Below are 15,110 nucleotides of genomic sequence, written 5' to 3'. Positions count from 1 at the left end.
CTTATGCCAAACCGTAATCTTTAGAATGAAGTGAATGAATAACTCATGATTCAATGATTTTTCAGTGGCTTGCTCTTTCATTAAATTCAACCCGAATTGTACCAGTGTTTTATTCACTCAATGTTCAGCAGTACATGAAGGCAATGCTGATTACTGCAACATTAGCAAATAGTCTTTTTTTCTTTGGGTCGTGACTTAATGACTCATGTGTTTCACACACGTGGGTCCTGAAGTGAGACCCGTTGAGAACCACTGTCCTAGATCAACTTAGGTTAACATGGTCTTAAGGAGAGGGCGGCATGTGGCTCAGGAGACAGAGCGGATTGACCGGTAACGGGAGCTTAGACACCTCACCCTGACTGCTCCTGACGAGCTGGCTGTCGCCTTGCATGGGTGACACAGCGTGTGTGTGAATGTTGGGCAATATTGTAAAGCGCTTTGATTGGCCACTGTTAGAAAAGTGCTACATAAATGTGGTCCATTTATCATATGAGAGTGCGCGAAATCATATTATCAGCTAGCGGGAATCACACATCCTCAGGTGATGTGTGATCCTACGTATTCTACAGCTTAATGAATTATACACGGCTGGACGAGGCTGTTTCAGGACTCAACCCTGTTCCTCACCTCTCTCTCTCTAGGGGAGGAGCTTCAGGGAACGATCAAAGTAATCAAGAACAAGAAGGACCCCCGGTCGCTGCTGGTCACGCTGAGTCTCCGGGACAGGAGGCAGACCTACATGCTGCAGTGAGCGTGGGAGCTGACTGGATGGGGTCTAAGAGGATGACTCTGAATACTCCACCTTTGACCCGTAGGACTGAAACACAGGTGGAGATGGCATTCTATGTGTTCTTCCAGAGATGGTGTGTACTCAAAGTATTAGCATGGACCACACACACACACACACACTCATGCACATGCACACACACGCAAACACACAAGCGTGATTTCAGATGAGTGAGCGTGATTTCAGACAACTGGAGGGACGTTTGATCACAGGGATCTAAAGTGTCAAAGGCGATTTGTTCTTTTTAATAAAGATTTATAATGCAGAATCGTGTCAGTGTGTAATGGATGTTCTACAGAGGATGTTATGGCTATTCATTAATGAGTTCTTACCAGTGCTTCACATTGTTGATTGATTGTACTCATCGGATAAGGACAAGGATGGATTCTATTCTTGGCCGTCCAGAAGAAAGATATTTGGTACGGATTGTTTTTCTAATTACGGATTACTTTAGATTAAACTTTTAAACTTAGAGTATCGTTTTCAATGAAAGTTATTTTGCCAAAAATGTAAAAAAGCTATAAGAAATTATAAAATATTAGATTCATTGCCATGGTTAAGACAAAAATGAAACAGTTAAGTAGGTGAACATGGATTTTTTTTGCATTTAGCGCTCGTAGCAGAACATAAGGATTTAGCCGTTTTTGCTTTTATTGTTTCATTCAAGAAAAAACGCAATAACGACCCATTTTGCTTTCACTTAACACACTAAATGAAATACCTAAGGTTGAGACGTGATTCAGAGTCTCTGTCTGTCAACGTTGTTAATCTCAGATCCAGCTGATCAGTTTTTATTCCCAGGTGGCACAAAGCCTGGACCGGAAGCCAAAAACAAAAAGGGGTGGAGTTACGTCTTGTAGGCCTACTATGTCGTAACAGTAGATATTTTACAAAAGAGAAAGCTTCCAGAGGGGAATATTAGTAACAAATTCTACAACGCCCAGTCTACTTTGTTGACTTGAGGCGTTTAAAGACCCGAATTAGTTCCGTCCTAGTGCTGGCAGAGTTCGTGTTCGCTGATTATTGCCATAACGGCTCCCCGCGTCCTGCGAAATGCTTGGTCGAAATGAATATGAAGCAGAAGCAAGTGACACGCCCCCTTCCCCGTATTGATGCAGAGTTAGTGCTTTACTGAACGTGGACTCAGCTAAGCGAAAACAAAGCCTATTTCCCAGGCCTGCTTTTAAACGGAGCGTTTTGGTTAAAACAATGTCAAGTAGATAGTTACATTTAAAATCATTTAAAATTAATATTTGAAATACAGCTGAAGGCCAAATAATTGCTATTGTCCAATATATATTGCCTACTTTAATTCCTTTAAGCTGTTCTTTGGGAAATGTGATTGCCCCTAAAAGGTGAAATAACATCGAGGTGCTTGTTCTAAGTTCTAAAAGGATAAAAAAATATCTGCCAAACACTTAGGCTATTTCACTAAAACAATTGTGTGACAAAAGCCTTCAGTGATTTATTTGGGTCTGTTTATTAGGTCTGATGTAAAACAGGACTGATACAATCTCTATACAATTTAAAAAAAAAAGTAGCTTAATAAAATATACGTATAAGCCTATAAATAGATCTCTATAAATCAAACGTAAAGCGAAAGATAACCGCGTCTAAAAGGACTTCGAACTATCTAAATGTTGGCCCTCACCGCTACAGGCCGCTGTCGGGCCCCGCTCTGACCTTCAGCCAGGGGCCGCTCTCGAGACGCCCACAGACGGATGGGAATCTCATCGGCTTCGATCGAGAGGAGAGCGACAGCGGCAGCGATCCATTAATTACACGGTCTCCTGTAATTAAGGACTGTGCTGCTCATTATTATGCACGGGATAATGCGGGGATGGCTGTGGACGGGAATCTCTATACGGCTCGATACTGAGGGTGCCGTACAATAATACCAGAACCATTTCTTTTTTAAATAAGTCTTGTCAGCACGACTGGTCGAGAGTTGTTGTTTTTTATGCATTATTAACGGGACACGTTCGGGAAGATCAGTGTTTTATTTGCAGGAAGGAAGGCCTTTGGAAAATGAATCGAAAATGAATCGGCAGGCGCTAATAATCTAATTGTGCATGCATTGGTCATAGAGTGCGGTATGACCATGCGGCTAAAGCACCTTTTATCACGAGGCCTACATTGGACTGGAGGGGGGGTGGGGGGGGGGGGGGCTGTGAGGGGAGCGGACAATGGAAGAGGAGCAGAAATCAATTACAATTATTCTCTGTTGACGATGTAATTAAAGCCCAAAGCGGCCGGCTAATACAGCGGCTCAGCCTCTTATCTGTAACGGACGGAGATTTACAAGCTGCGCAAGGGGACCCGTGCAGCGTGCAGAGTGAAGGGCCCCTGGGGGCCTCGGGTCGGTGGCGCGCATCCTCCTCACCCTACGGACACGTGTGAACATTCCTTTTGCAAGGGATTTGTTTTTGAACTAAACGCACCCTTCATTTTATTCCCATGCTGTCCGGAGTAACAGCAGCGTTGCACACCAGATCCCCTTTATTATAGGGATCTAGGGTTTATTCTAGGGTTCTAGGGTTTATTCTAGGGATCTAGGGTTTATTCTAGGGATCTAGGGTTTATTCTAGGGTTCTAGGGTTTATTCTAGGGTTCTAGGGTTTATTCTAGGGATCTAGGGTTTATTCTAGGGTTCTAGGGTTTATTCTAGGGATCTAGGGTTTATTCTAGGGTTCTATTGTTTATTCTAGGGTTTATTCTATGGTTATAGGGTTTATTCTAGGGTTCTGTGTTGTATTCTAGAGTGCTATATGGTTTATTCTCAGGTTTTTTCTCGGGTTCTATTGTTTTTTCTAGGGTTCTAGGGTTTATTCTAGGGTTCTAGGGTTTATTTTATGGTTCTGTGTTTTATTCTAGAGTTCTATGGTTTATTCCAGGGTTCCTGATCGGTTTCCAGAGGCAGTAGTCAGCATGTTGCGGTGTTATAACGCATTGCAGTGCCACTGGCCCGTACCCTGGCCTGCTACACTGGATGTAGGTTGCCACCCAATTCTTGGCTGACCACGTGATTCCTCTGAGAAGAAGATAACTTGCGTACAAATCTTAACAAATGAGTAGCCTCGGAGGAACCTCGCCCCCCCGCTTTTGTTTTTTTTAACTTCATCCGTGCGCCTCTTGTGACGCACGGAGGAGCGCTGCTGTCCCACTGCCCATGCGCGTACAAAACGACGGTTTTTGATTACTAAGGCTATTTTTAACTCAACCATTTTCACTCCATTCTTAAAAGCTGCATTGATACGTCTAAAGCTACAATTTAAGGCCCCGCTCCACGTGCACGGAGTGAATGTGTACACACACACACACACACACACACACACACACACACACACACACACACACACACACACACACACACACACACACACACACACACACACACACACACGGAGTTACACGAGAGCGCTATCAAGCAACAGAAACACACACATCAACTTGTTCTCGATTGTAACTCGATGTTTAGTAAACAACTCCGACACACACGCCATTAACAATGTCCATAGCTGTGCAGACCCCCGTGGGGGGGGTCTATACAACAAATGATCCAAGCCGCACGCACGAGAAAGGCGTACTTTCTCCATCGTTAGATTCCAAAACCCGAACAGCAGAGAGCAACAATATACACCACTGGACTTACGGGTTCAATCACATCCCCACATAAACACACGCACACACAACGTACCTGCAAAGGCTCGGGAACGTGACCCAAACCTGCGTACCCAATATATCCCCGGAGACGCGCGCTTATCAATCAACTTTGAACGAGTCAGTCTGGCGCGCACACGCTCACACTCACACCGCTTGCGCGTGACCGCGAACCTACGGGAGTGCGCCCCCCACCCTCCACCGTCTCCACCGGCTCGTGGGTCCCTTTAAAATCAGAATCCAAGGCCAATGATTTATCAAACTCCTATGACCAAGAAAATGTCCCGCGAAGGGCACCTTGCTGCCCCACTCTGACGCAGAGCCCGTCTTCTTCCCGCGGAGTAGAAAGCTTTGCGCTCCTGTGAGTCAAGTCGACGCGCAGTCTCTCCTCCTCTCTCCTCCTCCACAGCTGCCTCAGCATCAGTCCACAGCACAGCGCTCCTCTGCCAGCATGGTGAGTGCCCTACTCTCTAACCCTAACCCTTTTGCGCATTTATTAAGTTTTTTTTTTTTTTAAACACAGGCTCATGGTTATTTTTATGTCTTACCCCGCAGACACTCATCCGATATGCAGAGTTACTGAGTTAAAGTGCTGTTTGGAGAATGGACTCTGTGCGCTCCCGTCTGTGTGGGATTGGAGCGTTTTTTTGCAGACTTGGGGAAACTTTGCCGCTACTTCATTCGAGCGCCAACTAGCATTTACTATTTTTGTGTCTTTTTCCAGATCTATTTCTTACCTTCCAGTACAAAGGCCAGTCTGTTTACACTGTATGACATCATTATGAGTGCATTCGTTTTGCATAAAAAACGACAACAAAACGGTTAAAGCTGCATTTTCCCATTTCATATTTATATTATCTCAATACTATCACTTGCTACAGATCCAAATGGTTGCAGTTTCATTCTCCTCTGTTGCTTTTATGGTGCTGGTGGTTTTATTTTATGAGAGCTAAATTTAGGGATCGATTTGTAAACCCGCCGGGTCTGGTGAGGCTGTAGCCCTACGCCGGGGTGGAGGGTGTATGTCTGCCGGGGAGGGTATGGAGAGAGGCCCGGGAGGGAGTATGTCTGCCGGGGAAGGAGCAGAGAGAGGCAGAGGAGGGTGCAGAGAGAGGCCGGGGAGGGTGTATGTCTGCCGGGGAGGCTTCAGAGAGACGCCGGGAGAGCCAGCAGCCAGCAGCTTGTCTATTGCCCATAAAGCCGCTGGATGTGCGAGGTTGAATGACATGCGGGAAATGGGGCGTAAAATTAAAGAATCTTGCAGAAACGCCGAGCAGGGGAAAGCAAACCCCCCTCCTCCCCCCTACACACACACACACACACACACACACACACACACACACACACACACACACACACACACACACACACACACACACACACACACACACACACACACACACACACACACACACACACACACACAGACAGAGAGATACACATACACATACACACTGACTGTGAGCAGAAACCAGGGACATCCATGAAGTAAAAACAGGCGAGTGAAAGCGCTTCGGAAACACTTAAGTGGGACAAAACAATGCGGCAGTTTTACAATTTTAGCAAATCCTAAGATTCAGTTTCTCTAGAATAAAAAACACAGATGTCGACTCTGACCATCCCGCCATGAAAGGTTTAAGATAACGCTTGTGAAGGTTTTTTTTTCTTTGTTTCTTATTTCATGTGTGTGTTGGATATCTCTGGCTGATCCTCATCCATCGTTCCCACACCACAGGATTACTCCGAGCAGAGAGACATGTCCAAAGCCCCGGCCCCCCCCGGCCCGACCGGCTACACCCCCTCCCTACAGCCCGACGGAGCCGTGGGACTTACGGCACAAAAACCAGAGCTGTGCGCCTCGTCCCACCACTCGCACCCAGCGCCCCAGCCGCCCCCCGGCGCCGAGGGCCAAACTTTTTGTCCGACGGCGGATAATAAACTCGGGGAAGCCGAGACTACTAAAGTGTATGGGACGTTTAAAAACGCGGCGCCGGCGGTGCCCGGCTCCGTGGCCTTCCGGAAGGACTCCTGCGGCTCCACCGGGGCTTTGCTCGGGGGCTCAACGTCAGCCTCCCAGGGCCGGGGGACGGCGGTCCATTATGGGGACCCGTTACGCAGCGACACGGATCAAAACAGCGCGTCGAGCAACTGGACTGCGATGAGCCAGACCACCATCATCCTGGGCACGGATGGCAACACGTCTGTGCAGCCCGTGGCGTTGGTAAGTGATCGGGAAAGAGTTTCACGCCGTATCAGCCTTAGATTGGATCATCCGGAACCTGTCCAGGCAGAGCAGGTGCATTCTGGCTTCGATTTAGCCTTTACACGCGTTCGTCTAAATGTAGTGTTATTATGTGGAAAGCTGTCATCCTGTAGTAAATAATCCACGCCTCCGCTCCATGCCTACAATAGATCTGATCACTCCATGGCTGCGGAACATCGATTCGTTGAGCGCATTCTTGCTCCTGCATGGCGCTCTTTTTTCATTCATCCCGGTGTCGGGTTTCATATTTGTGTCCAAATCAATTCCAAAATCCACCAACTATAAACGCTCCATCTCTACAAAGGGTTTTACGCATGGCTGCTGTTTAAACGATAAGCGCAGGCTTTACCGCAGGTGGACGCAAGGCAGTAGTTTGGTGGATTTGGTTCCGTGGCGTTCAAGCCACACAATTTATGAATGGTTGTAATTTGGACACGGTCTCCGTGTCTGCATTGCGCCATGCGTGTTGTGTCTGGGGGGGCATCCCCCCAGACGCACCCTGCTCCCGCGGGACCGGACCCGGCTGTCCCTTACGCTGCGTAGTAATGTGTGTAGTAATGTGTTGCATAATGTTGCGGATTCTACCCATTGTTGCAATCCCCAAGAGGGGCATTCCTCCTCCCCGTGCGCGCGCATCCACCCGCTCGGTGGAGTTGAGAAAACGTGCACGCGTCCCGTGGATCTGTAAAAGCTGCACCCACTATAAAAGCTGAACCAACTGTAAAAGCTGCACCCACTGTAAAAGCTGCAACCACTCCGCCTGGGAGATGATGTGTAACAAAATAGCTTTCTGCTCAATGTGGGTTCATATTTCTGGTGCATTTGGTTTGAAATCCACAATAACTTTTTCACACAATTAAAGAAATTGGAAGATGGGTTTCAAAATTTTCCCCGTTTTCGTTTGTTGCATTTCGTTGTTATCACTTCACAAACCACTCAGAAAACGGAGCTTTTCGGTATTTTGGTTATATATTAAATGTGACCGAGTGTTTCCTCAGGCTGACTCTGTTTTCTCAGGCTAACAATGATGACGATGATGAAGAGGGGGATGAGAATAAGGAAAGAGGAAACTGGACCAATAAGATGGATTTTATTCTGTCCATGGTGGGTTACGCGGTGGGCCTGGGGAACGTCTGGAGGTTCCCCTATCTGGCCTTTCAGAATGGTGGAGGTAAGATTCTAGCTGGTCAAAAATGTGTTGCCACAAATTAGGCCTACAATAAAGTAAAAACTTAACCAAAGCATCAGCGTGGTTTAGCCCTTGGTGACTTCCAAAGGGATGAGGGCCGTTGGAGTCGCTTGTCTGTGAAATGGTCTCGTTTGAGGCCTATTTGGAAAATAAGCAAAATAGTTGTAACATATAAAAGCCCATTATACTCCTCCCACAGACAACGTCATTAATAAACTGTACATATGTATCCTAACGCTGATGATGCAGAACATGTAGGCCTACCTCCAGCTGGTGATAGGCCTTCGAAAAAGAATAAATACATGGGAATTGTTATTATGGCTTATATTAATATAATTATTGTTTGCTGTAATCATTTTTGCTTTTTTTTTTAATTGACTATTATTGACACATTTCTTGATGCAAAGAAGGCGAATTACTTCTTTTCAAAACCACATCTGTTAAATAATAAATAACAATAAGGTAAAACGAAAAGGGTCCTTGCTGTTAATGCACAAGTCAAACTTAATCCGACATTGATTCGCTAAATCAAGCCAGGTTTGTGTGTTTCTTGCAGGTGCATTTTTGATACCCTATTTGACTATGCTGGGCATTGCCGGGATCCCCATCTTTTTGATGGAGGTTTCCCTCGGCCAGTTTGCCAGTCAGGGCCCCGTGTCAGTATGGAAAGCCATCCCGGCACTGCAAGGTAAACTGCGCTTTTACGCACAGAGCTCCTGACCTGTAATCACATTTAAACCACTGTTTATAACCAGGCTCTTCTATTTGCTTAAGAGTAATTTATACATTTCGTCTCATTTATTTATTTTAGGTTGCGGGATTGCCATGTTGATAATATCTGTCTTGATAGCCATTTACTATAATATTATAATGTGCTGGACACTGTACTACCTATTCGCTTCGTTGAAGGGCTCACTGCCATGGGCTAACTGTAGGAATGACTGGAACACAGTGGAATGTAAGGACAAAGACATGCTCCTATTAGGTAAGACGCACACACTCACACTCACACACACACACACACACACACACACACACACACACACACACACACACACACACACACACACACACACACACACACACACACACACACACACACGTGCGCACCAATTTCACCTCTCCACAATGCGCAATGCGTCATGCCTCCCTCAGCTGAGATGTCTTACAGACCTGCAGTAAAATGAATAATGACCCGTGATGCAGTGTTTTGTTTCTGCTCCGCGTTGTCCTCTTCCTTACGCATGAACCTTCAGATCAGTGGGAACTCTTTCACCTTCCCTTTTCTGCGCGTATATGCAAGATAACTTAATTACCGACAGAAACCTCACACTATGGGCTACTATATAGAAGGCCATGAGATTCGTGTCAATCGTATATGCGTTATTTGCAACCGAAGTGCATGTTTGTAAAAAGAAAAACATATTTAAAATAAGAATTCGTTTTAGATAATTCAAATATGATAATATGCGGGTAAATTGTTATTAGTCATGTTTAGCACTGCTATTAACAAAGGCTTATTAGTTCGATAAATTGCAGGCTAGAGCAGGATGAACATATCTCGATTTAATTGGGAAAAATAAATGACACGATTCGATAAAAAAAAACTATCCTGCTTTTCTTTTCTTCTGCGAATTCAGCACAAAAACTGCTTGCTTGACAAATTTACTGTACCGTGGTTCTGCAGTACCGCAGTGGTCCCGAGACAGACCTCTTCTGGTCATGTTCTGCAATTACACCTCCTCCCCCCGACACACATGCACACGCACACGCAAGCACACAGACAAACAAACAAACCATCAACTCTCTCTCTCTGTCCCCTCTCTATGTTGGCCATCATGCTTTTGTCTATTTTAGAGTTAATAATGTGATGCATAAAGATATGCTTATTGTTAAAAAGGCCACCTGCCTATTTTGTTACATAGGCTATTGTATATTTCGCCTGGGGAAAAAAACAATCGTATAAAACACCACGTAAATATTAATAAAATAATAGATGCTGACCTACATTCTGTATTTACATACAGGCTCAATGGTTCAGTCACAATATTATGGCACATTTTTTCTATTGGAAACGTGCACAGGGCTATGCCATTTACTTTTTTACAATTAATACAGACATTTTATCAGTTAGAATTTTAAAGCAGGGAAAAAACAACCAAACCATGTATTTGAAATGCTTCTAGGTTAGGTTTCGATAGGCCCAGGCCATGAGGCTCTCAGATGCTCTGTTATGCTGTAGGTTGGCCTGTGTGCCATTCTCTGATGTCTGCTTATTTTATCGGAACAGACACCTGCATCCTCCGCGACAGAAACTTTTCATCCGTAAAGAACACTTCTTTCTGTCTGTCGGCTAACGCGGTCGGAAACCTGACTAAACTGCTCAACACCACCGTCGACCCCAACCAGACCTTTGTGAGCCCCAGCGAGGAGTACTTCAAGTGAGTCGGACACAGCAGATATTCACCACCGGGTAGCCTATATTCCTATTGTATTGTTGGGAAAAAAATAATAGGTGTTAATGTGGAGGCCCCTCGCCCTATTCTTAATATTCTGTCCGTGCGGGTCCAGCAGTGGCTCTTGGGACTTTGAGAAAAGAGAATCCTTGAGAACAAAAGCGTATCCAGAAACACCAATATGTTGTCCGTTTCAGAAGGAATATATTGTATTGGGATTCACTTCTTCATGCACTGACCCTCCTGGCGTTGTGCTTCTTTTATGCGGAGAAATTTGCCAACAGTTGCATGAAGCACAGGTCCATGTTTCTGACAACAATTTGAGTATTTGCACCTTTTAATGTTCATGTGCCGCATAGAAATCGCATACATTATTTATGTTCATTTTATAATTTTTCTCCCAAATACATTTTTAAGCCGATGAAGGGGGTAGCCTATTCATCTGAAAAAAGATCAGGGGGTAGGCCTACACTAGTAGAAAGAGTTTGAGAACCACTGCTCTGACCTTCCTACAGATACAACGTACTGCACATTTCCAAAGGAATTGAGTTTCCCGGTGACATCCGCTGGGCCCTGGCCGGGTGCCTGTTCCTGGCCTGGGTTATTGTCTACGCCTCTTTGGCTAAGGGAATCAAGTCATCCGGAAAGGTGCGTGGTCAGCGCATTACTCCTCATCTGTTGTTATCCTCTGTGGCCACAGGGGGCGTCCATGTACGGAACTCCTTAGTTTTACTTCTTGAGCAGTGCTGCCCTCTAGAGGATTCGACAGGTTATTGTAAATGCACCAGTTTGCCGCAAGGCCAAACTGTAGTAGATACAACTTGTTTCTCATACAGTTCCAAACGATATGTATTTTGAGAATAGGCAAACGTAATTTATTCCAAATCCTATCTTATCCAAGTATATTGGTTTACCAACTAATGTATGCCTTAAAGTGACCTGCTCAAACGGTTTCCACATTTTTATTATTTAAAAAAAAGGATACCTGCACTTTGTTAAAATATAAAATTCATTTCTAGATGTTTCTGAACGTGACACAGAACTCAGGGATGAACTAGCTTGTCCTGTTTGTTCTGTTTGCATTGACTTTAGCATTTACTTTAGCATCTCTCTTTGTTTTCCTTAGCGCTATATGTATTTGCATTATATTGTATCTTATCCTGTGTCTTCCACTGCTGCTGTGCTGTTATAAGGAATACCCCCTCCTAATAATTAATAAAGTTGCATCGATCTATCTATCTATCTTCTCGGTACTTGTATTCCAACCATCTGTTTTATTTCTCCCTCCTCCCCCTGCTGGCCAGGTGGTGTACTTCACGGCCACCTTCCCCTACGTGGTTCTGGTCATCCTGCTGATCAGGGGCCTCACGCTCCCCGGGGCCGGCGACGGCATCCTCTACTTCATCACCCCCAAGTGGGAGAAGCTCATCGACGCCAAGGTACCCTGGACACTATTCCCTATACCTCCCAGATAAAACCAATAAAAGGATGCTGACAAAGTAAAACAGTTCCATAATGATAGATAATAAAGAGGTTTGCAAAAGATTAGCGAGATACCAATGCCTGTGTTCATCTCGGTTCTTGACTGTCACACATGACCTCAAACATCTGACCAGTGTGTGGATCTGCTCCTCCTCCTCATCTACCTCCTCATCCTCCTCCTCCTCTACTTACACCTCCACCTCTTCCTCGGCTCCTCCCCCTCCTCTTCATCTCCCTCCTCCTCATCCTCCTCCTCCTCCACCTCCTCCTCTACTTCCACCTCCACCTCCTCCTCCGGCTCCTCCCCCTCCCCCTCATCTTCCTCATCCTCCTCCTCCTCCACTTCCTCCTCTACTTACACCTCCACCTCCTCCGGCTCCTCACCCTCCTCCCCCTCCTGCTCTTCCTCCAACTCCTTCTCCTCCTCCACCTCCTCCTCCTCCTCCAATTCCAACTCTTTTTCCTCCTCTTCCTTCTCCACCTCCACTTCCTTCTCCTTCTCCGCCTCCTCCCCCTCCTCCACCTTCTCCTCCTCCCCCTCCTCCACCTCCCCCTCCTCCCCCACCTCCCCCACCTCCCCCTCCTCCCCCTCCTCCCCCTCCTCCCCCTCCTCCCCCTCCTCCACCTTCTCCTCCTCCTCCTCCTGCTCTGTTTTAGGTGTGGAAGGACGCTGCCACCCAGATCTTCTTCTCCCTGTCGGCCGCGTGGGGAGGCCTTATCACTCTCTCCTCCTACAACAAGTTCCACAACAACTGCTACCGGTAAACCATGTGCCCACCACTGCCCCCTCTGTCCATAACAAAACACTACTCATTTAAGTTATATTGCAAGTTGCTTTCTTTTTATGTCTCTAGTTATTTTTCTATTCGTATGTTGTGTATGGGACAAATTGGAATATGAAAACCTCGACAAGAAAATTAACGATAACTTTTTATGAAGTTGTAAAAGTGCAATATATGTATTGGCCAGTAGGTGGCACTGCTGAACCTCTCTCCCACCACGGCTAGAGCATGTGTTTAGATCCGTATCCTTATTTAAAATGATCATGTGCTTCCACAATGAAAAGAGCGTTGAGCATTTTGCTTTATTTTCCTTTCAGGGACACTATAATAGTGACCTGTACAAACAGCGCCACCAGTATATTTGCCGGCTTCGTCATCTTCTCAGTCATAGGCTTCATGGCGCACGAGCTGAAGGTGCCGATAGAGAAGGTGGCGGACGAAGGTAAGACCGCATGACGTCACACCTCAGTCTGCCGCACACGGACCACTGAGTGTGCGTGTCTTGCAATGTGCGTGTATTGGTAATGACAAACAGGCCTAGGTTTCAAATGATGCATCGCAACACTATGAACATGGATGGACTATGAATAATTCCCGTGAATCCAGGATTGGCTCAGTCACCTGAATTAAATCAACCACAGTGAATTGACCAAACCCAAGTTGGCAAAGCGAACAAAAGGAGGATACATTTTCTGGACGAACAACCCAGGGGAGACAGCATCCATTCATCAACACTTTTCATTCCTAGTGGTTTCTTTGTTTTATAGAGAGGATAATTGGAAACCCAATAATCATATTCTGAGGTGCATTACTGACCATTGTTTCTTACTCTTTGAAAAAGCACCATTGTTCTCACACTTATTCAATATCTTCAATATAAATAAACTACGGGAAAAGTCTTTTTAATATAACTTATTAATCATACTTTTTCATAAATGTTTGAAATACTTCAGTACTTGAACTTTGCTTGTGTGTGCGTGTGTGTGTGTGCGTTTGTATATGTGCGTGTGTGTGTGCTTTTGTGTGTCTGTGTGTGTGTGTGTGTTTGTGCGTTTGTGTGTGTATGTTTGTGTGTGTATGTGTGTGTGCGTGTGCGTGTGTTCGTGTTCTTTTGCATGTGTGTGTGTGTGCGTGTGTGCGTTTGTGTGCGTGTTCTTGTGCGTGTTCTTGTGCGTGTGCGTGTGTGTGCGTGTGTGTGTGTGTGTGTGTGTGCCCAGGCCCAGGCATAGCGTTCGTGGTTTATCCCGAGGCTCTGACCCGTCTGCCTCTCTCGCCGTTCTGGGCCATCATCTTCTTCCTCATGCTGTTGACCCTCGGACTGGATACCATGGTAACCTTCCAACACTATCTCTGCATGCACATACACAGACACACACACACACACACACACACACACACAAACACACACACACACACACACACACATACCGGTAGGCAGAATGGTGCTTTTGTGAGCATGTTATGGGCTACCAGGCTGTGTGAATGAAACAGGAGAAGAGTGTTTGATACGAGCTCAAGGACCGACCTGGGCTACCTGAGATACCCCCTCCTACCTGAAGGTCACTGTTAGGCCCAATCCCATATCTACCCCTTACCCCTTCCCCTTACCCCTCCCCCTTGTTTTGAAGGGGTAAGGGGAAGGGGGAAGGGGAAGGGGGAAGGGGTAGAAATGGGATTGGGCCTTAGCCTGGCTCTCCGTTGCTTACTCCTCTGCCCTCCAGCAGGTGGACTTCAGACCAAACCAAAAGAACACAGCTGCTGGCTGCTTCCATGCGGCTATATACATATATATTCACATACATATATTTCTAAACATATATTTGTGTACACATTTATTTCTAAACATATATTTTATACACATATATTGATACACATATATTTTATACAAATATATTCATGCACATATGTTTCCAAACATATATGTATGCATACATTTATTTATACACATATACTTGTTTGCATTTAATTGCAATTGATGCACATATTTAGACCCATATTAAGATACACCAGCGTTTTCCTCCCCACACCTTAAGTTCTGCTCTAAGAGGCCTTGAGGTGAGATCCTAATACAAACACACTTAGCTGTATGAATAATGCACACACCATTATAGGGCTTGTACATCACAACGACCCATCCATCTGGGAGCAGAGCTGCAATGGCATGTTAGTCATGATGTTAGTCGTCACGCTTGCTTCGGTCATTGTTAAGTCATTTATAGCAATATGATTTGTCACTGGGGAGACATTGTTATGTTTGAAATTGCCTTAGCTGTTCTCGTGTGAGACATGGCAAATAAAGTTTTCATTAGCCTATCAGTTTATGGTTTATTAATGTTAATTAAGAATTTTAAAGTACTACAATAGTGGACCCTCAGCAACAAAAAATCCTGTTATGCATTCTGATGTACAGGCCCAATAAATAATAAAATGTTTATTACTGTGGGAGCAACTGAAGCCTGGTGCTCTGTGCCATGAAGACAACATAACGTTG

At 45.4% G+C, this 15,110-nt stretch overlaps 2 protein-coding genes across 2 annotated transcripts in view; both read left to right on the top strand.

The window, feature by feature from the left end:
* Positions 1-1,047, top strand: part of prmt3 (protein arginine methyltransferase 3) — a 39,973-nt gene extending 38,926 nt beyond the window's left edge. The window contains exon 16 of the mRNA XM_056607936.1: positions 642-1,047. Coding sequence (XP_056463911.1) covers positions 642-751 — 110 coding nt within the window. The 3' untranslated portion in view covers positions 752-1,047. The remainder of the gene's footprint in view (positions 1-641) is intronic.
* The window catches only part of slc6a5 (solute carrier family 6 member 5), a 20,660-nt gene continuing 6,333 nt past the window's right edge, over positions 784-15,110 (top strand). The window contains exons 1-12 of the mRNA XM_056608009.1: positions 784-863; positions 2,447-2,579; positions 6,183-6,668; positions 7,728-7,881; positions 8,456-8,587; positions 8,711-8,884; positions 10,190-10,340; positions 10,871-11,003; positions 11,660-11,794; positions 12,495-12,598; positions 12,937-13,061; positions 13,837-13,949. Of these exons, the coding sequence (XP_056463984.1) occupies positions 784-863; positions 2,447-2,579; positions 6,183-6,668; positions 7,728-7,881; positions 8,456-8,587; positions 8,711-8,884; positions 10,190-10,340; positions 10,871-11,003; positions 11,660-11,794; positions 12,495-12,598; positions 12,937-13,061; positions 13,837-13,949 (1,920 nt within the window). The remainder of the gene's footprint in view (positions 864-2,446; positions 2,580-6,182; positions 6,669-7,727; positions 7,882-8,455; positions 8,588-8,710; positions 8,885-10,189; positions 10,341-10,870; positions 11,004-11,659; positions 11,795-12,494; positions 12,599-12,936; positions 13,062-13,836; positions 13,950-15,110) is intronic.

The sequence above is a fragment of the Gadus chalcogrammus genome, chromosome 14, assembly GCF_026213295.1.
Source record: "Gadus chalcogrammus isolate NIFS_2021 chromosome 14, NIFS_Gcha_1.0, whole genome shotgun sequence".
In the NCBI taxonomy this organism is placed as follows: Eukaryota; Metazoa; Chordata; class Actinopteri; order Gadiformes; family Gadidae; genus Gadus; species Gadus chalcogrammus.
The sequence above is the reverse complement of the archived record's forward strand: the minus strand, read 5'-3'. Positions and strand labels throughout refer to the sequence as shown.